The 25066-nt window shown below is 55.1% G+C and overlaps 2 protein-coding genes across 5 annotated transcripts in view; both read left to right on the top strand.

Moving 5' to 3' along the window:
- Positions 1-25066, top strand: part of LOC136566045 (microtubule-actin cross-linking factor 1-like) — a 141660-nt gene that overhangs the window by 82854 nt on the left and 33740 nt on the right. For all 4 annotated transcript variants that reach the window (XM_066564996.1, XM_066564992.1, XM_066564993.1 and 1 more), the window contains 6 exons: positions 1144-1206; positions 1923-2164; positions 2883-3012; positions 3812-4011; positions 4685-5180; positions 5743-7214. In XM_066564996.1, coding sequence (XP_066421093.1) covers positions 1144-1206; positions 1923-2164; positions 2883-3012; positions 3812-4011; positions 4685-5180; positions 5743-7214 — 2603 coding nt within the window. The remainder of the gene's footprint in view (positions 1-1143; positions 1207-1922; positions 2165-2882; positions 3013-3811; positions 4012-4684; positions 5181-5742; positions 7215-25066) is intronic.
- Positions 19786-23212, top strand: LOC136566046 (microtubule-actin cross-linking factor 1, isoforms 6/7-like). The gene has a single exon (XM_066564997.1). The coding sequence runs from the start codon at positions 20019-20021 to the stop codon at positions 23160-23162; it is 3144 nt and encodes a 1047-aa protein (XP_066421094.1). The 5' UTR covers positions 19786-20018; the 3' UTR covers positions 23163-23212.

Below are 25066 nucleotides of genomic sequence, written 5' to 3'. Positions count from 1 at the left end.
AGAGGGCCTGTGGTGATCTGAGTATTGAGAGGCTCAGCCCAGTGGTTGAGTCATTGTCACTCATTGCTTCAATGCATCATCCTAACTTGGCTTAATTAACTGTAGCCTAACGAGCTCTGAATTGCCCTGTGTTTGCTTTGGGGACACATATCACTCTCTGGTAGAGCTGGGGAGCTCATGGAAGTGGCTCCTGCTCTCTCCTGGTGATGTTCTTCAGCCTCTTGAGGGCTGGGGTGTTTTAATCAACCTCCAGCATTTGAGTTTCATATCTGGATGACATTTGGGGCTGTGATAGTCAGATGTGATTTACTGGTCTCCCTTTTGGCTTCAAGTCTGTGAACCAATGAGATTATGTCTGGTTCATTTGGAAACCAGCTCAAAGATGTCTTCCAGCTTGTGAGAACAAGTCCCTGGACTCTCATCACTGATGAGAATTTATGGCAATTTATGGTCTGGATTTGTTTGTTAGGATTAAGTTCATGAGCAGTTCTCAGGAAAACCATCAGGAGAAGTGGGGAGAGGCTTGAGGGTGCCCAAAGGTGCAGCCCCTTATGTCCATGAAAGCTTTAAAATATGTGGTTAGAAAAGAAAGACCTGCCTGAAAATGTGAATCTGCCTTTGGTTGTGAGATCCGGTGTCCAAAGAAGGGGACACTGGTGCATCCTGCATCTCTGGGCAAAGACAGCATGAACACAGGGCTGCTTTGAATAGTTTCATCCCATAAAAAAGGAGGATATGGGGGAATTAATCCCTCCAGGGAAGGCATTCAGCAGTTTTATTGGGTGTAAGTCACAAAATCATGCTCAGGGTAGCAGCTTCCCAGGAGTGGCAAGACGCCTGTGGTCCCCCAGCCCACATTATCCCTACTCTCTGGGTGATGTTGGGATGCTGGGAGAGCTGCCCAGCTCCAGAAGCTCCAGAAAGGCAGGAACAGCTCCAGGAAAGTGAGGGGAGCAGGAGGAGTAGAGACAAAGGAGCTCCAAACCAAATTAATGCCCTGTGCTGGGCAGGTGGGTGGTGGAGGCACCACGTCAGTGCTTGGTGGTCCCTGTCATGCAGCAGCCATTCACCACTTGCTGTCTGCATCCCTAACACTTCCCTCTTGTCCCTCTTGTCCCTCTTGTCCCTGTCCCCTCTGCCCAGGTGCCACTCTGCCCACTCCAGGAGGCTCAGGAGGCAGCGTGAACGGATACCACACCTGCAAAGGTGAGCTGGCTCTCAGCACCACAGAGCCATCCCCCTGTCCCTTCTTCATCCATGCATTTCCATTCCCTGGGAATGCAAACCTCAGTGTGGCACTGCCAGCATCCCAGCAGAAGGGAAACGAGCTTGGCAAGGGGTTGGGAATTCTCAGCTGCTGCAGTGGAGGGTGGAGGTCGGGCTGAAGGACGGAGAGGAGCAGCCTTGGGGAGTGACAGCACCCTGACACCTCCTCAGGTGGTGTTAGGAGCTGATAAATGCGAGATCATTTTAAGGCCTGCAATTAAATTTATTGGTTCTGTGGGATTATAACAGCATCCAACCCTCTAGTTTGAAGAGCAATTTTAATTATTGCCCGTTATCTGCTGTTAGTTCTCTGGTTCAACGAGATAATAGGTGCATAAAAATGGCTTCATATCTTGCTGCCAAATTGTTTAACCTTGTATTAGCAGTGGCTTTATGAAAAGGGGGCTCAGTTTGCATCAAGCTCACCAACAGAGAGCTTTGTTTGTAAACTGTCAAAGGGCATAGGGGGGATAAGTGGAAAATCCCCCGTGGCAGGAGAGGTGAGGATGATGCGACGTCACTCCACAGGCAGAGCGTGGCCTCTTTACTCCTCATCTCAGCTATCTGTGTCTGCCTGGGGCTGGGTTAGAACCTGATAGTCTGAGGTGGAGGCTGGGGGCAGTGGTGCTGACCCTGGGCTGGTTTTTTGGGTGCAGATCTGACGGAGATCCAGTGCGACGTGTCGGACGTGAGCCGGCGGTACCAGGCTCTGGGTGCAGCCCTGCAGGAGCGCCTGCAGCAGCTCTCAGCCATGCTGGACAGCATGCAGGAGGTGCAGGAGGAGGCCAGCTCCATGCTCAAGTGGCTGGAGTCCAAGGAAAGGATGCTGTCCGAGCTGGACGCCTCCTCCTCGCCCACCAAGACGGAGACGATGAGAGCCCAGGCTGAGCACAACAAGGTGATTGCTCTTCCCGACTTCCTGGGGTCACAGGATCACAAAATGGACCTTAAAGGTCATCCAGTTCCACCCCTCTGCTGTGCATCTCCCAAAGGATCCCAGGGATGGGCTTTATTGCACAGAATTAGCCACAAGCCACAAATGAGCACAATTTGCCCTGAGTTAAAGAAGGGCATTCCCAGACACAGTCTTAAGCTGCACCAAGGGAAGTGTAAGTTGGATATTAGGAAAAAGCTTTTTACAGAAATGGTGATAAAGTTCTGGAATGGCTGCCCAGGGAGGTGGTGGAGTCACCATCACCATCCCTGGATGTGTTTCAAAAAGCCTGGATGTGGCACTTAGTGCCATGGTTTAGTCGAGGTGTTAGGACTGGGTTGGACTCAATGATCTTGAAGGTCTTTTCCAGCCTGGTGATTCTGTGAATTCCAGGCAGATTCCCAAAGTTCCATTTTGCTTTTAGACCTGTTGATGTCAGGCTGAGGGAAAAAGAGATGATTTGGAGCCCTTGCTGCTGGGTCACTCCAACTTCTCCTGGAAAGCAGTTCCCAGCCTTTCCCTGCCCTTGCAGCCAAGTTAGGTCACAATAGTGCTAAAAAAGTGATTTAACTAAAGAGCAAAGAACAGAAATCATCCAGCTCCAGCTTGTAGGTGCTGCTTCGTTCCTGCTCGTTGATTCTTCTGCCCTGTACCTGAGGAAGTTCAAATCATTCTTTTCCAGGCATTTCTGGCTGAATTGGAACAGAATTCTGGGAAGATCCAGAAGGTGAAGGAAGCACTTTCTGGCTTGCTGGAGAAATATCCAGATTCCCCAGAAGCAGCGAACTGGAAGAAGATGCAGGAAGACCTGAGTAAGTGCCTGAAGCATTAATGAGGCTTCTGTCTCCAGACATCACGTTAGAGGTGGTTCAGGAGTGAGGGGCAATCCCAAAGTCACGCTAGAGCAGAGTCACTTCTAATTAAAATTCAGTAAACAGCAAACCTATCTCTGAGCTGTCTGGTGTGGAAGGTGTTCCTGAGATGAGCCCTGTCGTGATTAATGAAATCTCAGTGATGGATGTGGATTTTAAAGGATTGCCTCCTTAAATTGCTCCTTTAAAAAAAAAAAAAAAAAAAAGGGGGGGGGGGAATGTGGAATGTGTTAGCAGCACAGGTTGATTGTTTTGATTAAAAGCTTCACTGCTTGATATAAAATTCTAGTCATTAGTGAGGCTACCCTAGGTAATTAAGTGTTGACTAAACAAGGCTGTGTGTTCACAAAGAAGCCCAGAGATTCCCTCCTTTGAAGTATCAGGAATGTGTTGACTCCATCCAGGAGTTCTGAGTGTGCTGTGTGAGGATGGGTACACATGAGAGCACCCTCATTTATCAGGGATGTGAGATGTCTCACCCAAGGTCATGGCAGCAGTGACTAGAGCACAGAAATCCTGCTTGCAGGGTTTTCTCCTTAGAGCTTCCAGGAGCTCCTAGGAGAAAGCCACTAGATTTGGGTTATGGCTCCTTAGATGGAGAGTGGATAGAGCCACTCCAGTTTTATTGGAAAACAGAGATCTCCCATGGGGAAAACCACAGGGAGGGGAAAACTGCCTTGGTGATGGAAGGGTGGGCTGGCCAGGAGCTTGACCACGGCCAACAGAGGTGATGCTTCAGATTGCAGGTGGGAGAGGGCCAGCCAGGCCACGGCTGCACGGCAGCAGAAGCTGGAGGAGTCGGCGACCCAGCTGGCCACGTTCCAGGCCACTGAGGCCCAGCTGAGGCCCTGGCTGATGGAGAAGGAGCTGATGATGAGCGTGCTGGGCCCCCTCTCCATCGACCCCAACATGCTGAATGCTCAGAAGCAGCAGGTGCAGGTAAGGGGGGGGTTTGTGCCATCATGGTGGGGCTCAGGATGGAGGAGAGCGTCTGGCCCAGGAGGGACCTGGAAGGTTGTGCTGGTCTTGTGAGCACTCTGAGTGCTCAGAGACCTCATGGCTCCTCTTCCAAGTCCTCCAAACCCCAAACTGCTGTGAGTAACTTGAAAAGGGTGCAGTGCTGAGCTCCCTTCCTGCGCTGCATTGACTCAGCAGTGAGTCACTTGGCCCCTCTTGGAGAGTGAAATTGCTTTAAACAAGGCCTGTGCTGACACTCTGCAGGACTTGCTAATGCTGCCCCTCTGCCTGCCAGCCTGGCCCTTCCATTCCTCCTGCTTCCAAATCCTAACATGGCTCTAAGCAGCCACATCATGGAGCAAAAAAAGCCCCAGTGGAGGTAATTAGATTTTCATCTCATCTAAGTGGTTTATGCTACATTATAAGACAAATAAGAGAGAGAGCAAAGTCCAGGAGTCACAGACCCCTCCCAGCTTTTAACTCCCAAGGTCACAGTAAATCCTGGGCTACCCAGCCCAACTGCTGTCCCACCCCAGGGCCCGTTCCTGCTGATTCCATGGGCTGGATGAAGCCCCTGGAGGTCTGGTTTGTTTTGACTGTGTGTACTCGGAGCTGTCACTTTTATGCAAACATTTTTATGTTATTTCTGTTGCAGTTTATGCTGAAGGAATTCGAAGCTCGCCGACAGCAGCACGAGCAGCTCAACCAGGCAGCTCAGAGCATCCTGACTGGCCCTGGAGATGTTTCCCCATCCACCAGCCAGGTGCAGGATGAGCTCCAAGGGGTCAACCAGAAATGGTCCGAGCTCACCGAGCGCCTCAACTCCCGCTCCAGCCAGATTGACCAAGCCATAGTAAAGAGCACCCAGTACCAGGAGCTTCTCCAGGGCCTCTCAGAGAAGGTGAAGGCTGTTGGGCAGCGCCTGAGCAGCCAGTCTGCCATCAGCACCCAGCCTGATGCTGTCAAACAGCAGCTGGAGGAGACCAGCGAGATCCGCTCGGACCTGGAGCAGCTGGAAGAGGAGATCTCAGAGGCTCAGACCCTCTGTGATGACCTCTCCGTCCTGATTGGGGAGCAGTACCTCAAGGATGAGTTGAGGAAACGTCTGGAGACCGTGGCACTTCCCCTCAAAGGGCTGGAAGATCTGGCAGGTGAGATAGAGGAGAAGTTGCTTGAGATGTTAGGATGTCAAGCTGCACCCCTGTTCTTTGCCAAAGGGCTCTCCCACCACTGGCTTTATGAAAATAATAGGGGAAGCACCATTTATCACTTTTTAGGGTTTTTCTTGGGTGTTTTATGTGGCACTAAGCATGGGAGAGTTCCAACTGCAGCAATACCTGAGCCTGGAGAGGGAGCAGAGGTGCTTAGCCCTACTGACATGACTTCACCAAGCATGTGCTTGGAAAAAAAACCTAGGTTCCTAAATTCAGATTGGGGCATGAAGAAACCCCAGTGGCCACCCTCTGATCCTGATTTCTCAGAGTTCACATTTAGAGACTGGTCAGGAGAGCTGAGACTTCTGCATTACCGCTGCCTCTTACTACTTAAGAAATTTATGAATCAGTTAGGGGAAAAAAAGGCTGGTGATGCAATGGAAAGCTCCTTCCTGTTAATCAAAACACAGTTGGTGCATCTGAGATGATTTTAAATAATTGCACTTCGCTTATTTGATTTGAGCTTAATTGTCGCCTCCTAATCTCGTTGCCGTTGCAGCCGACCGGATGAACCGGCTGCAGACTGCGCTCGCCAGCTCCCAGCAGTTCCAGCACATGTTTGATGAGCTCAGGACCTGGCTGGATGACAAAAGGTGCCAGCAAGCCCAGAGCCAACCGATCTCTGCTAAGCTGGAGAGGCTGCAGAGCCAAATCCAGGAGCAAGAAGAGTTCCAGAAGAGCCTCAACCAACACAGCGGCTCCTACGAGATGATTGTGGCCGAGGGAGAATCTTTGCTGCTGTCTGTCCAGCCTGGGGAGGAGAAGACCACTCTGCAGAACCAGCTGGTGAGCCTGAAAACACACTGGGAGGAGCTCAGCAAGCAGGCTGCTGACAGGCACTCCAAGCTCAAGGACTGCTTGCAGAAAGCTCAGAAGTACCAGCGGCACGCCGACGACCTCCTGCCCTGGGTGGAGGACTGCAAGGCGAGGATGGCAGAGCTGGAGGTAACCCTGGATCCAGTGCAGCTGGAGGCCACTCTTCTGAGGTCCAAGGCCATGCTGAGTGACGTGGAGAAGCGCCGGTCCCTGCTGGAGATGCTCAACAGTGCTGCTGACATCCTGACTGACGCTTCCCAGACGGACGAGGATGACATCCGGGATGAGAAGGCTGCCATCAACCAGAAGATGGATGCCATCACAGAAGAGCTGCAAACCAAGACTGGCTCCATTGAAGAAATGTCCCAGAGGCTCAAGGAGTTCCAGGAGAGCTTCAAGAACATCGAGAAGAAGCTGGAAGGGGCAAAGCACCAGCTGGAGATCTACGATGCCCTGGGGCCACAAGCCTGCAGCAACAAGAATTTGGAGAAGCTCAGGGCACAGCAGGAGGTGCTGCAGGCGCTGGAGCCACAAGTGGATTATCTGAAAAACCTCACTCAAGGCCTGGTAGAAGATGCTCCAGATGGATCCGACTGCTCCCAGCTCCTCAGCCAAGCTGAGGTGGCTCAGCAGGACTTCAAGGCCGTGAAGCAGAAAATCAACGATTGCTGCGCTCTCATGGAGAACAAGCTGGAAGGGATCGGCCAGTTCAACAGCAGGGTCAGGGAGATGTTCTCCCAGCTGGCAGATCTGGATGATGAGCTGGACAGCATGGGCCCCATCGGGAGAGACTCTGACAGCCTCCAGTCCCAGGCTGAGGACGTCCGTGCCTTCCTGGGCAAGCTCCACCGGCTGAAATGCGACATCGAATCCTCCGAGAGCGAGTGCAAGAAAATGCTGGAGGACGAGGGCAGCCCCGACCTGCTGGGGCTGAAGAGGGAGCTGGAGACGCTGAGCAAGCAGTGCAGCAAGCTGACAGAGAGGGGGAGGAACCGGCAGGAGCAGGTGGAGACCACGCTGTCCCGCGTGGAGGACTTCTACAGCCGCCTGAAGGAGCTCAGCCACATGACCACAGCGGCCGAGGAGAACGAGGCCCTGCAGTGGGTGGTGGGGACAGAGGTGGAAACCATCAACCAGCAGCTGGCAGACTTCAAGGTAAGTTTGATTCCATGATGGTTTGGGGGTTTTTTGGGGTTTTTTTTTTGGGGTTTTTTTTTAAGTGGTTTTTGGCGTTGTGGGTTTTTTTGGGTTTTTTTTTTTGGTGGGTTTCAAGCCGTGGCGTCTCCGTGGTTTTTGTTGCTGTGATTTTGTTGAGTGGGTTTGCACTGAAACGTCCTTGCTCTGGAGGGTGTGAAATCCTGCTGGTGGACTTGATAGTCTGTGGTGAAAAGGTGTGGAAAGATCGTGGGATTGGCAGGAAAATCCCCGTTCTCCTGGTGATGTGTGAGGTTGGCGTGCCAGCAGCTCGTGGGCTGGTAGAGGTGGGTGGCATTTAGATTTTGGGGGAGGAAGGGAGGGATTTGAGTCCACTTGAGCTGTGAATTTGCACTGTTTGAGAGTCTAGCCCACATCAGGTCATCCTGTAGGTCTGGCTCTGCCTGGCCCACTGTTCTGTTTGTTGTTCATTCCACCTGGGTCACACATTACATCCATTTTGGGATCCTTGGGTACAAAAAGAGCCGCAGATAAACTGTGAGACAAGGAAATAAAACCAAGGTGAAGTTTTATGGGGCTGTTCACATTTCCAGCAAGGAGCTGATGGAGGCCATCAAGGCTTGCAGGAAGCACTGAGAGAGGGAAGAGTTGGAGTGTGTTTGATATATTTCTATACAGTATTATCATGTTGGGTCATGCTGTAACACTCCATTAATTATATTAACACGGCTTAGAAATTCTCTTGCTGTGAAACTTTTATTCCTGATGTGCTCAGGAGTTGATGATTGGGCTGATTTACATCTGGCTGCTTGTTTCCTGGTGTTAATGGGGAGGTGGGAGGGAGAGGCAGTTTTACAGCCATTTACTTTTCATCTCATGGTTAATTGATCCCGTTCCACCACTTGAGCAGCTCTGTGGAACCTTCACCAGGACAAGGTGTTTCTGGTTTGGGGTTTGCCTATCCAAAAAAAAAAAGAGCTGAAGTGTATTTATGGGACAAATTCAACCTCACCTGATGGTGTTGCTTGTGTTGGGCAGTTTGCTTTGAGCTGATATCAGTGGAAAGGATTTAAATTCACCATTAAACACCACAGAGTCACTTGGAACAAATACATCCAAAAAGGAGGTTTTAGTCCTTAAAATCAGTGAACCTTTCCTGCAGAACATGGGATTATTCCCAGCTGAGCAGCTCTCATTAGGAACGATGACAAAACCCAGGCTGGGCAGGAGCAGCTGAACCCACCGTGGGCTTTGCACGTGGTGCACAGCTCAGTGACCTTGAGGATGACCCCTTAGGGCATGGGTGACCTGAGCCAAGGGGCTTTGGGGCTCTGAGGTGTCCTTACCAAAAGTCATTCCCTGGCCATCGAGGCCACGTGGAGCATTTGGGGCCTTTGTGGGTGGGAAAGTGAAAGTGGCAGCAGTGGTGGGAAGGTTTTGCTGTGTAATGGCTGGGAGTGAAAATGGGGGAGAAGCAGGGCTGGAGGATGGAGCAATCGTGGTTACAGCAGCATTCCTTCATTCCTCCTTTCCTCCCGTGCAAGGCTCATCCCCGGGGATTTCTGCACAAATCCTAAAGGTTGCAGAGCTGATCTTGGCAAAGCTTCACCTCCTGCTCCTACCTGAGGGGGATACAGTCCCAGATCCTGATCTGCACGTGGAAGGGCATCAGCAGGCACTGGAGGGAGAGCTGTGCAAAAGCCTGGCTGTGCAAAAGCCTGGCTGTGCAAAAGCCTGGCTGTGCAAAAGCCTGGCTGGTGCCCTGTGGGGAGCTCGGGGGGCTCCTCGTGCTTGCGCCTTTTATTTCCCAACAAATTCTCTCTCTTAAGACAATATCACAACTCTTGCCCTCCTTGGATTGCAAACCAGGGGCGTGCCCGGAGTGTCCTGGTGGAGCAGAGGAGCTGCTCATGCTGTCAGTGCTCTGGGGGGAGGATGGGGTGAGGGATGGGGTGAGGGATGGGGTGACGGGGGCTCCCTGGGAGCGGTCGCGCTCTGTCTGTCCAGAAGGCTCAAATGCAGGCAGATATTATGTCTTAAGGCATTAATTTTAATGAACATCTGTGTAAATGAGATGCAAATTAGGCATGGCCCCGGGGGCTCCAGGCAAGTTGCCAATAGAGCCCTGACAAAGGTGGGCACTTCTGGACTCATTGTGTCCAGATTTTAATAAAGAAGAAACATTGAAGGCTCTGGTGGAGGCTGGGAACGGATGGCTTTGGAAGCAGCTCACATTTGAAGCTTCCCATGTATTTTTCTTTTCCCTTTTCTTTCCCCAAAAGGCCACAACCTCCTTAACTTTTGGAAAACTGCCATTTGTGCATTTCCTCTCTATCCCCCCAGCCCCTTTCCCAGGTCACAGAGGGACTAATCCTGGCTTTGGGATGGATGAGCCCTCTCCTGCTGTAAGTTTTCCTCCTGGCTGGGTTCCTCCGAGGCAGGAGGCTGGGAAGCAGCTGTCAGATCATGCTCAGGGGGAAGCTTTGTTTGCAGGAGGGGATTTTGCTTCAGCAAAATGTGATTTTGGGGACAGGTCCTCACCAGCTCCCACGGCCATCAGGAGCCAGGACAAGGATCCAGGGTGGAGCTGGAGTTCTGGGAGTGTGGGAAAACCAGGCAGGGACTGGTTGGTTGTAGCTGGATTGTTAAGAAAGCCCATCTGGAGGAGACTTTAAGGGGTCATCAGATTGAGCCCTGAGTTTTCTGGTGAGATCAAGTGCAGCTGAAAGGCATTTCTGTGGTTTGGAGCCTGTGCTTATATGGACATCCCCATGGATCGCTTCAGATCCAGCTGTGCCACAGAAGAAATAATGTGAGTTTAGCTCATGTAGAACTGTCAGAGCAAAGGAACCTCATCTTTAACTCCTGATCTCCAGCAGGAGTTTAACCCAAGTGGCTCTGGTTCCATTGCTGCCTCTCTGAGGAGCCTCTGTGTTGTGTAAAAAGGTGCTGAAAGTCAGGAGGACCTTTGTGCTGAGCTTCACACAGCCAAGCTGGGCTCTTCAGCACGAGGGACAAGTGCCAGGCAGCAGCAAGAGCTGCTTGTAGGAGTTTCCAGGCTGGGGCACTTCTTCCCCCCCCACTGTCTCTGCTGTCAGCTCAGGTTTCTCAAAGCTTACGCTAATATTAAATTTTAATGACTGGAATCAAATGAGCTACAGTTGAGATGTTTCTAAACATAACAGCTCTGTGGATTCAGTTTGGCAAACAGCAGAATTCCCCAGGGAAATGATTCCCCAGGTACAGAGGAGACAGGGGGGTCACTCACGTGAAGGCAGAGGGGGTTTCTGCATTGCTTTGTCTCCATCATCAGCAGCCCCTGATCAGCTGGAAAACCCTAAGTGAGAACTCTTCACCCCAAAAAAGGTGGAACTAATGGGATGGAGCTTGTGCTGCTCAGTGCAAGTGGCTCAGGCTCCTTTACACGCTGAAGAAGCAGAGGTGAGCTTTTCTGGCTGGGAGCAGAGGTGCCAGAAAGCCCCAGGCATGGGCTTGTCCTGTCTGGCCAAGGAGAACCCATCAGCCCGGGCCACAGGGCTGATGGAATCAAATTCTTGGGTGTTCTGGGGGGAGACATCTGTGCTGGGGTAGCTTGGCCTCCTGGCTAAGCAAGCCTAAGCCTGGCTTTTGTTTATCTTTTACACAGTGGATTTTGAACTTGGGTTTCAAAGCGTGGCTTGTGCTTGGCGTTGGCAGTTCTGAGCTGGGACCCTTCTTGGTTCACGGTGTTGTTTTTGGACAAACCCTTAACGTTGTCACATTTCACCTACGAGATTCACAGCATTAAAGCTCGGCCCTGGGTCAGCTGGAAGGGATTTCTGGGCTCTCTGCCTCACAGTGCTCAGGAGTGAAGGATCCTGGTGCCTCCCCAGTCATGGAACCATGGAATGGTTTGGGTGAGAAGGGGCACGGACGCCTTCCACTCTCCCAGCTTGCTCCAAACCCTGCCCTTGAACTCTTCCAGGGATGAGGCAGCTTCTGTGGGCATTTCCTCCAGGAAGAATCTCAGCTGTATCGTGCCAGGGGACACTTTGTCCCTGTGAGGAAGATGAGAGCAGGATCCAACTCTGCATTCCTTCCCAGCTGTGCTCAACAGCCACAAAATGAAACCTCCCCCAAAATGAAACCCAAGGAGAAAAATAACATCAAACTTGGCCCAGCCAAAGGTTGCCATCGCTTTGGGGTGGCTGCAGGTGCAGTTGGCTGATGGGGGGGACACCTGGTGAGGTGTCTGTGCTTGGCTGGTGGCTCCTGCTGTCACCACAGCTGAGCTGGGTGGCGCTGGGGCAGGGCACAGGAATGTGGCGAGCCAGGACCTGCTGCAGCTGGCACAGCCGGGCTGTTTATCCCAAATCTGCCTCCCAGAGTTAATTAAACCCCACCCCAGAGAGGAGGGAGGAGCAGGAGGGGGTCTCCAGCATCCAGCCTTCAGTGGGTGATGGCTTAGCCAAGGCAGAGGAGGGAAGAGATGGGATTTTGGGATCCTGGCGTTTTTGGGGAGGTTTTTGAAAACTGGAGTTGCTCAGTGTGGTGAACTCTGGCAGTGCTGTGTCACACCAATAAAGGTTTAATGCTGGATGATGAAGAGGGGGAGGGAGAATCCCTAGACAGCAGTAACTGAAGCCTCAGTGCTTTATTTCAGAGTAGGTCAGGTCAGCCAGGGCCCACACAGCCATTGTGCCTCCAGCACCCTCTTTGTCTGCTTCAATAAAAAAAAAGAAAAAAATCAGCAAAGAAATCCCGGGAGTGGTGATGCACTGAGTGAGGCCCAGACCAGAATTACTCATCTGGCTCTTCCAGTGGTGCTGTCTGACCCTGCTCCAGGTCCTCCCTGGAGAAGGCAGCAGCCTAGCCAGGGCTGGGGAGCCCACACAGGCTCCTGTGCCCTCATCCTGCCCCCCTTCCTGCCTGGGGGCTGTCAGCTTCTCTCAGCGCTTCATTTATGACTCGTAATTCCCCCAACCTTTCCACCTGGGAGCTGACTCAGTGGTGATGTCAGAAATGTCCCAGGTGTCACTGCCTGAGGTTTTGGAGAGGTTTTGGAGAGGGGGCTGCCACTGATGTGACCTCATGAGCCATTGATGTCAGAGGATGGGATGGGATGGAATGGAATGGGGCAGGGTGTTATGGGATAAGATGAAATGGGAATGGGATGGGATAGGGACAAGATGGGATGGGATGGGACAATATGGGACAAGATGAAATGGGAATGGAAGAGAATTGGATGGGGTGGAACACAATGAAATAGGGATGGGATGGGGACTGCCCAGCATCCTGCATCCATCATCCTGCACTGTTTCACTGAGGATATTTTGCAGGAGGATCAGAGTTTGGGTTTCTCCCCCTAGAAGTTTTAGCCCCTTTAGGTTTGATGCTTGTGGTCCCTTAGTGGCATTTTGTGACCTTCCTTTGTTGGGTGATCTTGAGGGTCTTTTCCAGCCTCAGTGATTTTTGTGGTTCTCCCCAGGACTGATAGCTCTGCTCCTGCCACTGCAGAGCTTCTCTTGGAGACCAGAGAGTGGTCTGGGTTGGAAGGGACCTTAAAGATCACCTCATTCCAGCCCTCCGAAGGAGAGCAGAGAGGAAAAGCAGCATCCCATTTTGGGATTGCAGGGCTGGACTGGAGAGTGACTCCATGTGCTGATGGCACAAGGTACTGAGACTCAAACCCTTGATTTCTGGAGGCAGCAGGACAAGAGTGGTCCTTGGGCAGGACAAGTGGTCACACAGGCACCCAGCACCCAACCTAGGAGCTTCCAGACCATGCTGCCACTGGATTTGGGTAATGGCTTCTTAGAATGGAACATGGATAAAGCCACTTTAGTTTTATTGGAAAACAGAGATTTCCCACTGGGAGAACCACAGGGAGGGGAAAACAACCTTGGTGATGGAGGGATGGGCTGGCCAGGAGCTTTTCTGGGCCCTCCCCACCCCATCAAGCAGCCAAACCCCCGGCAGGTGGGCGAGGGGAGGTGGGTTTCTGAGAATGGGATGTGGCAGGGAAGGGACGCTCTGCCACTTGCTGTGCCCCAGGGTATTTTTAACCCTTGTGTGCCCCCGGAGGAATGCGTGTGGCTCCCGACAGTCGTGGGGCTGGGAGCAGCTGGGTGGGACTGGGCTGGGAGTGGGGACAGGCTGCGTGACGGTGTCTCCTCGCTGAACGCTTTCCAGACCTACTTAAAGTATCTCTGGCTTGTATTTTCAGCATCAGCAGCACAGGCAGAAATGCCTCCTCTCTGACAGCTGTTAAGCTGCCTTAAAGGCACCATCTCCTCTCGTTGGGGAAGGGGATGATAAATGGGGGTGATAAGCAGGGGCTGTGCTGGGTGACAGGGCTGTCACCAAGGGAGAGTGGCCCAAGCTGCAGAGCCCTGGTAGGGCTCATTTCTAACCTGGCCCCCATTTCTAACCTGGCCCTCATTTCTAACCTGGCCATCTTGTGCTTGCACAGCAGCACCAGTGGCCTTGGCAGCCTCTTCTCTCCTTGGGAGTAAATTTTAGCAGTGAGGGAAGAGCAAAGGTAGCCCTGGAGCTCCTCCTTCCTAGAGGGAAAGCTGCTGTGTGCTGGTTCATCAGCAAACCACGGGTGGGCTTTGACCTTGACGTGTCAGCAGAGGCTTCCCCGATCCTGAGAACAAGAGTGAATTAAGCCAAGAGTTGCTGAGATCAACCAAATCGTAGTTTTTTTTTTTTTTTTCCTTTTCCCTCCTCCTTTTCTTTTCTTGACCGTGAAACAATCAGGCTGCGATGATCAAATGGTGCCTTTCAGGAGCTGCCTTGGGTCAGGGCTCCAGAAGCCACCCACTTGCAGATGCTTTGGTGACCCTGGCAGGCCTGAGCCGAGGGGGATGGCCAGAGGAATGTCCTCTCCCCAGGGCTCTGTTAGCTGCTGCTGATGACACTTCACAGTGCTTCCAGGAGATACTAAAAATACCAGCTTTGCATAAGACCAGGAGAGCTGAGGATCCGAGGGAGGAGAGATGGGAAGGTTTTTGTCTGCAAGGGCTGAGCAGAGGAGGGAGAGGAGCCTGGTCCTGGCAGGATGCAGCCATGGAGGGGGGATCTGTGGGGGCATTGCCATCACCCACAGCATCCAAGCCAGGCCTGGGAAGGGAGGGAACGTGGCCACTGAGCAGGGAAGGACTCAGGCTTAGGATTAGTCACTGCAGCCTTTCAAGAACAATTGCCAGTTCTCCTGCTGAAGGAGTGGTTCAGATGTCTCCTATCCAGGGGATTCTCAGGATGATAACACACTTACCTCACTTCCTAAAGAGCCTCAGAGCAGTTTGTTACTCACCCCATCCCTGTTGTCCCCCTTTGCTCTGGGGAGCAGCTTCTGCATTTTGTGGGCAGTGGGGTGGGAGTGGGGTGCCCAGGGTGCTTCAATTTGCAGAGAAATGGAGCAGCTAAGGACAAAAATGGGCATTTTGAGGGCCCTGGCTCTGCCCTTGTCTCACAGTCCATCTCAGGTTGCTGCCAGGGAGTTTTGGGGTGCTCTGGGGGTTCCATGGGAACGCTGAGTGCTGTGGGGCTGTGCCTGAGCTCTGCTGTAACACGTGGGCTCCAGGCTTCATTCTGGAGAATTATTTATACCAACATCTATATTAGCTGCCTTGCAGGGAGAGCGCTGCAGCGCAGCTCCTGCACTCTTGGAAGAGCAAAATTAATTTAATTTTTCTTTTTTTTTTTTTTTTTTTTTGCATAGCACTTACTGCAGCTGTGCATCCAAAGTGCAGGAGGTTTCTCTGGGAGTTTGGATTTTAACCTCTTCCTAAAAGTTTCCCCGTGGAGGTGCAGACCCCCACAGTGCCTGCTGAGGTTTCCTCCCACAGCCCTGTGGAGGAGAGTCCTGAATGAACAGGTTCCAAATGGCTGATTTAAAGATGTGCTGGCTCCCTGCATCCCGAGCAGCTGGAGCCTTTGAAGAGGGATTGAGTGGTGGCAGAGCCCTGATGTGAGGTTGGTTTGAAGTCAGCTGTGAGCCAAAGGGATCAGGGAGCACCCGGAGCAGCACAGCGGGGTGGGAATAGCCCCAGTGCTCCTGCCTGGGTCAGGAGCTGGAATGGCAATCACAAAGATTTGGGAAAAGGAATGAATTAGGAGGAGAGCAAGAGGGAAAGAAAGAAGTCCCTCTGACCTTCTGACAAATGCAGCAAAAGCTTTAAAAAACATGAATCCTCTGCTAAAATATCCCAGCGCAACCCAAAGCGCCGTTTCTAAGGGAGATTTTGTGTGTGCTTGATTTGGCTTTGTGCTTTTATTGCAGTGTCTGAGGGAGGGTGGAACGCGCCCTCAGTCCTTCTGCTGGGCTGGAGGCAGTGGGGATGATCCACTCTGCCTTGCTTGGACGTGGCACAGTGTCCCAGCCCCGGGGTGGCACTCGTGGAGTCACATCTGGGGGCACAGTGACCCACACGATGGCAGACACAGGGAGCAGGTTGCCCAGAGAAGCTGGGCAATCCCTCAAGGCCAGGCTGGAGCAGGCTGGTCTGGTGGAAAGTGTCCCTGCCCAGAGCAGGGAGTGGGACAAAGATGAGTTTTCCTGTGCTTCCAACACAAACGATTCCATTTTACGACATGGTCAGCAAGACCTGCAGGGACAAAGCTCATAGTGCCAAGCTAGGAGCTCTCCTCCATCCAGCCTGCACTCCCAGGGCAGAAGGGCACCGAGGTGGACTTTAAAGAAGCTTTGAGGGTGAAGGAGACCCTTGGTTTCACCCTGATCTCATAAATGACCCGTCCATCAGAGATTTTGAGCTGCCTCTGATCTCTCTTGCTCCCCACATAAAACAGGTCCCTCGCTTCCAGCTGCTGAGAGGCTTTAAAAGAAAGCTAAAAATCCATTGGTTTTTCCAAAGAGTGCTGTGCCATGTAAACAGTAGTGGCAGAGGTGGCAGGGGGTGCAGCACAGCCATAAACAGGGTGACACCAGCCTGTGACAGGGACAGCACGCAGCCCCACACGCTGGGGCTGGTGGCCGTGTGAGGAAAGCTTGAAATCAGCAGGTTCAGGAGACAAATGGGGATGTTCCTGCTTGGAAAAGGTCTTGGAAAGCCTCTGGGTGGGTTTTTAGCTGAGGGTGTTTTATCTGCAGGACGTGACCTGTGGTAGGTGCAGGTCTGGGTTAGGTGACAGGAGTGGTTTGGGGACAGAGCAAAAGCCAAATCTGGGGTCTTGGTGGTCACTTGGAAACACCAGAAAGGACAAAAAATCAGGCAGGACCTTCATGTCTTTCCACATCCATCCCTTGCACCGACACAAAGCTCAAGCAAAGCCCTGACCTTGCAATTCCCAGTCCTGTTTGGCTCCTGTCCCCGTCACTGGGGTGGCACTTGGAGGCTTAAAGCCGTGATTTGAGGAACCTCCAGGAGCTGTGGCTGGGATCTTTGGCTTTCCAGTTGGCTTTCATCCCTGCCCAATATTTCCCTAATGCTTTCAGAAATTATTGGTTGGGGGGAGAATGTGTCTGAGGAAGGCTCGGCTCGCTCCTGGCACGTGATTCGGTGAGGAAATGGGAAAAGAATTTCTGGCTGTGAAACGGGGCAGCTCCACGTCGAGAGAGAGAGAGGAGAGAGATCGTTCCTTCTTCGCAGTGGAACAAAAAAGCCTCCTCGCCCCAGCCCGGATGCCTGGGATTCCTGGCGGAGGGGCCCCGGAGCGGTAACGGAGCAGCTCCGGCAGCTCCCGGCCAAGGTGGTTGAGGAGCAGCCGGGGCGGCGATGCTGGCACGGCTCCGTTGTCCTCTTGTTGTTTCAGCTGCTCTGGATTAATAGCAGCGACCAGGAGCTGCGGTGTCCCCCGCCAAGGGGAGAAATCCAGGCGTGGGGACACTCTGGCAGTGTTGGCAGCTGGGGGTGGATGGAGGAGGCTGCAGGGATGAATGTCCGGCTGTCTGTCCGGGAGGGACCGGGAGGGGACAGGGCCTGGATGGGCAGAGGGGGTCCCTGGGGGATGTTTGGGATCCCCTCTCAGATCCCCACTCCCTCCCTGCCCCCTGCTCTTTCCCTTGGTTATATTTGATGGTGGAAAAAAGGGGTTCCAAAGGTTTCCCACTGTGCAAAAATCTCCATCTGAGGAGCACTTCGGGCCATTGAATGGGCAATTTCCCCCGACCCCTCCCCTTCCAGAAAACATCCGTTCCCATCTCTCCAAAGCAAAACAAAGCTTTGGGAATGCCGTGCTGGAGCTGCTGCATGGGCAGTTGGTGTCAGGACGTGGGGATGCAGGGGCTGAGAGCTTGGGGATGTGGGAGCCGGGCTCCCACCACACCATACCATGGCTTTGGCAGTGCCTCGGTGTTCTCAGGATGGCAGTGCATCAAAAAATATTCGGGATTTCATCTTCCTTGGCTGTGGCTCTCCATGGCCAGGTGGGAAGGCTTTTGGTGAAGCTGTGGCACAGCAAGGCACAGACCGAGCTCTGATTCTCGCAGTGTTGGTGCTTTTGGAGTGCAATGCTGCACGTTTTTCTGTATTAAACACCTTGTATTTTTATCCCGATGCCATAATTCATCCCAAAGTAGCAGGCCGGGTGGCTGGTGGGGCGGGTTGTTGCCTGGAGATGCGTGGAGGCTGTTCCCAACCCTCCTGTTTTCTCTCCCAAGTCTGTGACTTCCCTCAGCATCACTTCGCAGCGGTGATTCACGCACCCGGGCTGCCTCCCTCCCCACTTCCAATGTTCCCCATCTCCTAAACCCAAGGGTTTTGGGGGAGGAAAAGAGGGTGACAGGACTCGGGAGGAGCAGGATGCTACCCAAGAGCTGGGGCTATAAAAATCATGATTTTTACGAAAAGAGCCTGCAGTGCTTGAGGGGAACGGTGGCGAGTCGCGGGTGGCTTTTTGGCAGAGCGATGGGGGGAGGCAGAATTGGTAGTTTGGGGGTGTTCCGGGTGCGTTTCTCCGCTGAATTCGAAACTCGGTTCTTTGTGCGCGGGCGGGTGTGAGGAGCAGAGGGACGCCCGATGTGTGTGTGTGTGCGGCGGGGTCGCCATCTCCCTGCCAGCTCCGGCTCGGGGAGCAGCGGACAAAGGGCCGGAGGGGGAGCGGGGCCGGTGGCGGCGGGAGCCGGAGCCGGAGCCGCCGCCGAGCCAGGGCGTTGCTGCTCTTTGTCGGGGGCTGCCGCCTCCCCCCGGAGGAGGGGCCATCCCCGGCGGGGCGGGCGGGGACCACCCCCGCGCTGCCTCCTCCGAGCATCCCCCCCGCTCCCCGGGGCCGGGTCGCGCTCCGCTCCCCGCATCCCGGGGCCGCCGGGGGAGGGGGGGGTCGGTGCTGGGGGGGGGTGCGGGAGGCACCGCGGCGCTCGGGGAGGGGGCGGCCCCGGCGCTGCCGCCCCGCCCCGCGGCGCCGCCCCCCGCCCGCCCCCGCGTCCCCCCGCCCTCCGCCGGGGCTGGAGCTCCGCGGGAGCCGGTGCTGGCGGCGGCGGCGGGGCCGGGGCGTGCGGCGGCCTGCGCGGCTCGGCCTTTTGTTCCGCCGGCGGGAAGGAGAGCGGGCGGCGGCGGCCGGCAGCGGGAGGACGAGCAGGAACAGCAGGAGGAGGAGGAGGAGGAGGAGGAAGGCAGCGGCCATGCATCCCGCCGCGCCGGCCGGGGGCTGCCCGCGGGGGCGGCGCGGAGCCCCCCGCCCCCGGCCCGGCCGCTGAAGCCGCGCACAAAAGGGGAGAGAGCGGCGGGGAAGGGGAACGGGAGGGCGGCCCCGGCCCCGGGGTGTGTGCGTGTGTGTCTGTGTGTACCCGCCCCATCCCCGGTCCGCCCCGCATCGCCGCCGCTACCGGCCCCGCCGCCCCCCGCCCCGCCATGGCCGGGCCGCCCGGTGGCGCGGAGCCGCCGCAGCCCGACACCGGCCGCCGGGAAAGTTAGTGAGAGCGGGGCCGGCAGCAGCAGCAGCAGGAGGAGGAGGAAGAAGAAGAAGAAGCAGAAGCAGCAGCAGCGGCGGCAACAGCCGCCTCCAGCCGCGGCTGCTCCCCGTCCCCCCCGTCGGCTCCCGGAGTCAACTCAGGGGATTCCATCCCGCTCCGTCCCTTTGCCATTTTTGGATGCGTTTTATAGCCAATTTTTTTTTTTTTTCCCTGGGGAGAAAGCAAAAAAAAAAAAAAAAAAATAAAGCCAAGACCCAGCAGCCTTCCTCCACCTCCGGAGTCCGCGGCCGTGCCGCCGCCGCCGCGCACCCACCGGCTGGATTTTGGGGGTTCCGCCACTGGCTGTGGCACCGGGCGAGGTGACGGCAGCGACAATGCCATCATGTTTTTGAGACAGGAAACCTCTGAGTTTGCCCTGAATGAAGAACTTCCTGTGTTTAAAGTTGTACGAATATCCGCTGACAAGCTCGGTTCAAATGAAAACACGAGAGTCGGGGGGAGAGGCTAATTCGGACCAGCTGGACTTGCACGGCGCTCGGAGCTGGGCAGAAAACGCGCGGAGCCGCTCGCCCCTGCCAGCCGGGAGCGGCCGGGACAAGCAGTGCCTTTGTTAGTAAAGAAGGACGGACGGGATAATTTAAGAGCTTCAAACTCTTCCGCCGTTTCTGTCGCGAGCCGCTTGGAATATTTTTACCGGAGCCGTTGGATTTTGGATGAGCCGCTGATGGATGGGGTTTTTTAGGGGGGCCGGGCGGATGAGATGGGTTGTTTCACTGCTCGGGACTGCCGCTCGGGCTGCTGAGCCGGTCCCCCTTCCCATCCCCGCAGTGTCACTTTGGGATTAGAGGCTGCCCTGGCGGCGGGTTTGGGACCTGCTGGCCGTGTGATGCTTCCTGCCGTGGCGGGCGAAAGGTTGCCGGGGTGGTTCCGTCATCCCTAAGGACGAGAGTATGGGCAAACCACTGAGCCGGCCAGACTGTTTACGGCAGAACCGCACTTGCCTGGGGAAGGGCGAGGATGAGGATGGTTATATAGAGGATTGCTACGTGCCCCAGAGATCGATATACGACACCATGAGAATTAACGAGCAGATCGATCAGGGATCGAAGCTCAACCAGCTCTCCAAGAGCACCCTGGGCAAGGGGGATGGCAGCACCATATCCAGCAATGGGACTCTGGGAGCTGCCAACGTCTTCGAGTCCAGGCCACCAGAACCCAAGAAGCTGGATGAGCGAGTCATCTTCGACCAGCTGAAGCTCAGCAGCGACGTCTCCAAGCCGGCGCCGGCTCCGCCGAAGCGGCGGCCGAACCCCGAGAAGAAGGAGAACGTCAACCGGCGCTCGTGGAAGTCCTTCATGCCTCCCAACTTCACTGAATTCGCTGAAAGGATGGGGGCTTCTCTCAGCGAGGTGTCGGAGGCGGGCGCTTCCAACCCTTCCCTGCGGGATAAGCGGGATTCCAGCGCCATGCTGGCCGAGCAGCCGGGCCAGCCCGAGCACGGCGAGCCCATGTCGGAGTTTCTCACCTTGGAGCACGTCTCCAAGGCATCTGGCGCGGCAGAGGCTCTGGGGGCCAAGCAGTTCAGCGTGGATGGCTATGGAGGTCCCCGGGACGAGTGCCAGGCCCTGCTGAGCGCCGGTGACAGCCGTGCTAGGGACCTGGCCAGGGCCCGCCGGCTCCCCAGTGCCACCTGGCCACGGGCCAGGAAGAATTTCATCAGGGGCAACTTCAACGATGGGCACCAGGAGACCCTGGAGGCCTCCGAGTCGGACTCTACAGTGGAGAACGTCAACCTCTCTCCGTGCCTTAGTGAAGAGCTGCTGGATACGGGACTGGATATTCTCATCACCTCCAATCTCAGGGAGAAAACGGAGTCTGAGCTGAGATTTGAGGAGGACGAGCGCTGGGTGATGATGGAGGAGTGGGAGGAGGCGACGCTGTCAGAGAGAGGAAAGGCTGTTCTGCTGGCAGAGGAGAAGAGGAGCTGTTGCTTGGCAGATATTTCTGAAGAAAGGGAACAATCCACTGCTCCGGAGGACGGCTCTGCCCCCAGCCCGGGGACCTCCCAGCCCTGCACGTCCCCTGGGGGTGGTGGCAGTGCATGCTGCACGGAGGACGTGGCGGTGCAATGCGGGGTTGAGGACTTTGCTCCAGTTTTTGAGCGCTCAACCAGCCCCACGGGCCCCGAGCTGTCCGACACGGACTCGGTGCAGATGTTCCTGGAGCTGGAAGAGCAGTGCCTGAATGAGGACGGGGGTGATGGAGCTGTCCCCAGCTGCCTGGAGATTCAGATGTCCCCAATGGACTCAGAGGGGCTGGACCCAGATTCGGCCAAGCTGGCTGGGTTGGTGGTTGAAGGGGGTCAACACAGGGTCCCCTTGGATATCAGCGCCTCAGACTCTGCCGTTGTGTCAGATCTGGAGGACTTTGATATCACCTGCAGCTCCCAGGTGCTGAGCACGCTGGAGCCCTTGACAGAGCCCTTCTCAGAAAGGGACACCTTGGCTGTCACCCCGACAGACTCGGACGGAGGGGCCTCCCCCAGCCCCATGGCCATGGCAGGGCTGGGGTCCCTCCTGGAGTGCTCCCCAGCGCTGCTGGGGGAGGCTGATCCTGACCCTCTCATGGACCCGGAGTTTGTGGCTGCTGGGGTCACATCCCGCACAGGGGCACATGCAGCTGCTGGACTGGGGGGAGATGGGTACCCCAGTGCTCCAGAGGGGTGGGGTGAAGATAACCAAGACTTGCTTCCCGAGGGGACCTGTCCTGGCCCAGTGTCCCCCTGCCAGCCCCCAGCCCCAGCCATGGAGGAGCTGGGGTCCCCCCCAGGGCACAGCCAGGCTGGCATTGAGGACATGGATCCCTTCAGGACCCATCACCTTCTGCCTGGAAGGACTGAGGTCGCCAACTGGGATGTCCCAGAACTGGTTTCTGAGGATGAAGCCACAGATTTGGGATCAGGGAGTGGAGCTGAGGGCTGGACTCGTCCAGCAGGGAGTGGGGATGTTTGCTGTGGTTCTCTGCTGCCTTTCCACGCTGGCTCTGCATCAGAGCCAGGCTCCAAGGCTCCGACAACATTCCCAGTGCCTGCTGAGGACCTCCCATGGGAAATGGTTTCCCTGGGCCATGCCCTGTCTCTGGAAGGGGCTGCCCACACAGAGGGCATGGTCACACATGGGGGGACACCAGCAGCCATCCTGCAGCCAGGAGATGTGGACTTGTTGTTTGCCCCCAGCTGGGAGGTTCCATGTCCTGCCAGCCCAGCCGCCCCTGAAGAGCTTCCTGGCACATTGTCCATTGCAGGGCCTGCCATCCCGTGGGATTTTGGGGAGCTTTCTGCTCCAACCCACCCACTTTCAGCAGGAGATGTGGCTGTCCTGGAGCCCCAGGCTCAGGGGATGCCACCAGCCACCAGGGATCCTACCATGGATGCTGAGGAACCTCCAGGGGCCACCACCACCGCCATGCCCTTGATGGTGGAGGAGCTTCTGGAAGCCCCACCGCCCTTTGCTGACGTGCCTGTTGCCACTGTGCCACCACCAGCAGCTGAGCCACTCACCTCGGGTGCCAGGGACCTCAGTGGTGACCCCGTGCCATTGGTGGTCTCCTTGGAGGATACAGATGACTTTGCCATCACGGTTGTGCCGCCCATCCTGGAGCACCTGCCTGCTGAAGTGGTGGCTTTGGAGGACGACCCCGTTGGGAGCTTACCTGCAGCAGGGGTGGCAGCTTGGGAGGGTCCCCCTGGTGCCTTCTCACCCCTCCCAGAAGGCCCCAGAAGGGTGCTGGGGACACCCTTTTCCACAGCAGCCAGGGCACAAACCCTCCCCAGGGCTGTGTTGAGGGGCCCCCTCCGTCCCCGCAGCTGTGGGGGTGCCCTTTCCCTCTGTCCCAGCGAGGGACAGAGGACACCGGGCACGGAGGGACCCCTCGGTGCTGCTGCCATGGCAGAAGGGCCCCCAGCTCTCCCAGATGGATTCGTTCCAGATAACGAGGTATTTGTTGCTCAGGCTCCCGCAGCCGGGGCTCCAGGCACAGAATTTGCTTTATTTTGCACTCCAGGGATGGGTGGGAGGTGGGAGCCCACTCAGTAACGCACGATCTGGGCTTCCAAACAGCCTTCTCCCTCCTGAGATCGGCTTGAATTTGGCAGGCAAAAAAGTTTGGGGTTTTTTTCTGGGGGGGCGTGGGGTGTGGGGGGGGCATTGTGTGATTGTGTAAGTAAGGGAGGCAAAAGATTCTCGCTGCTCGATGACCTGAAATGTTGACTTACACTTTTTTGGCTTATTAAAGTACATTGTGGTCACTCAGATGGAAATCGCGGACTTTAGAAAAAAACCTTCTCGCTGGCTCCTGGCAGGGAGTTCCCATCTTTGAAGCAGAAAATCTATCAGGGAAGAGAAACCTGTAAAATGAATTAAGTGCAAGCAATTCCTGCCCTGTGCAGTCATCGCTGCCTGTAGTTTTTTTCTGTGAGCATTGAGGTGCTGAGGCTCAGAAGGTGCTTGGGAAGGGGCTCAGATTCCCTCTGGTGTTTGGGGATTTGTGTTGCTCTCTTGCCTGGAGAGACCTCGGTGCTGGAGTTCCCACAGCCCAGCGCTGATTTCCTGCCATCTGGAACAGGAGAAATATCACTAAGGAGACATCAGAAGTTAGTCAGCACCAAAAATCCCGATTTGGTGGCAATTACTCATCCTTTGGGCTGTACCACCCCTTTGAGATACGCACGTGGAGGGGCTTGGAGAGGTGGTTTCACATGGGGGTCCACGTGAGCACAGGCTGGGACACCCAGAGGGGACCTGGGTGAGGGAAAAACCATTGGGTCCTTGCCATAGTTGTTTCTGTTTTTTGAAATTCAGTGAGGGGGAACCTTATTTTAGGTTCAGCACCTCTGATTGTTAACCCCACAAACCTTCCCCCTTGCTCCAAGCATTGCTGGAGATGCTTCCTGGAATTCCACAATCCAGCAGCAGAGGGGTTAAGGGAGATGAGGGAAGCAGAAAGCAAAGGGATGCTTTGGGAAGCCTTTCTGGGAGTGAGGAGGAGGAGGTGTGGCGGAGCAGATGTCCTTCTGCTCTCCCCAAATGTCTGTCCAAGGCAGGACACCTTGCTCCACAGCAAAGGGGAGTCATTAAATATTTGTTTCCAAGCTGAGTCACAGTGAGGTTAATGAGCTAAATCACTGGAATCTTTCATGAGCAAAGGAAAACAAGTGTGTTGGACACGCTCACCCTCAGGCTGTTGCTGGGATTATTTTTGTCAGGCTCCTCAGGGAGTTCTGGGCTCTCAAGCTGGCTGATACCTGTGTTGCAGGTACCCCTAGCTGGATCATCCAGGCTTTTCCACAGGGCTCCCTCCCTGCCTGGCTCCTTTGGAGTTTGTTTTGCAGTACATGGAGAGCTCAGACCAGCCTGGCATGCCAGGCTTATCAGCCTGATCCTTTTGTGGGTTTGGCTCTTGTACCCAGCAGCTCCATATATAAACAGTAACAGGAGAACAGCCCAGGAATTGGCGATTCCAAGTCCCCATTTATTTCTTACAACCGTGGCAGAATTCTCCATGAGCAAACAGCTCTGGACAGTGTCTGCCAGCTCACCCTTCGCTCTGTCCTGGAGGGACCTCCCTGCCCTCCAGTTCCTGGGCTCTGCTGGGAAAAAGTAGCTTTTTTTTTCCTTTGGAAATGAGGCAGGGAAAGTCGAAGCAGTGCCTCTTGCTCAGGCTGGGAGCTGTGCCTGTGTGTTTTGGGGGATTTTGGTGTTTTTAGGGAGTTTTGATTCGTGCTCCTCTGGAGCAAAGCGATCGCTGGGCGCAGAGAGCTGTGTCCTCCACGAGCTGCTGCTCTGCTGGGGGAGATCTTGCATCCAAGGAGGAATTTTTCAGTGCAGGCGGTGCCCCTGCATTCTTGGGCACAGGGAGCAGGTGGCTGCTTGCCATCCCCTCTGCTTCCCAACGGGAAAACACGACAGGGCCAAGGGCTCTGCTGCTGCCCAGTGCTGGC

The sequence above is a fragment of the Molothrus aeneus genome, chromosome 23 (assembly GCF_037042795.1).
Source record: "Molothrus aeneus isolate 106 chromosome 23, BPBGC_Maene_1.0, whole genome shotgun sequence".
In the NCBI taxonomy this organism is placed as follows: Eukaryota; Metazoa; Chordata; class Aves; order Passeriformes; family Icteridae; genus Molothrus; species Molothrus aeneus.
Note: the sequence above shows the minus strand (reverse complement) of the source record. Positions and strands in the feature narration are given on the sequence as shown.

Excerpts from the sequence above, each read along its gene's own strand:
- LOC136566046 (XM_066564997.1), top strand. The coding sequence starts at position 20,019 with ATGGGCAAACCACTGAGCCGGCCAGACTGTTTACGGCAGAACCGCACT.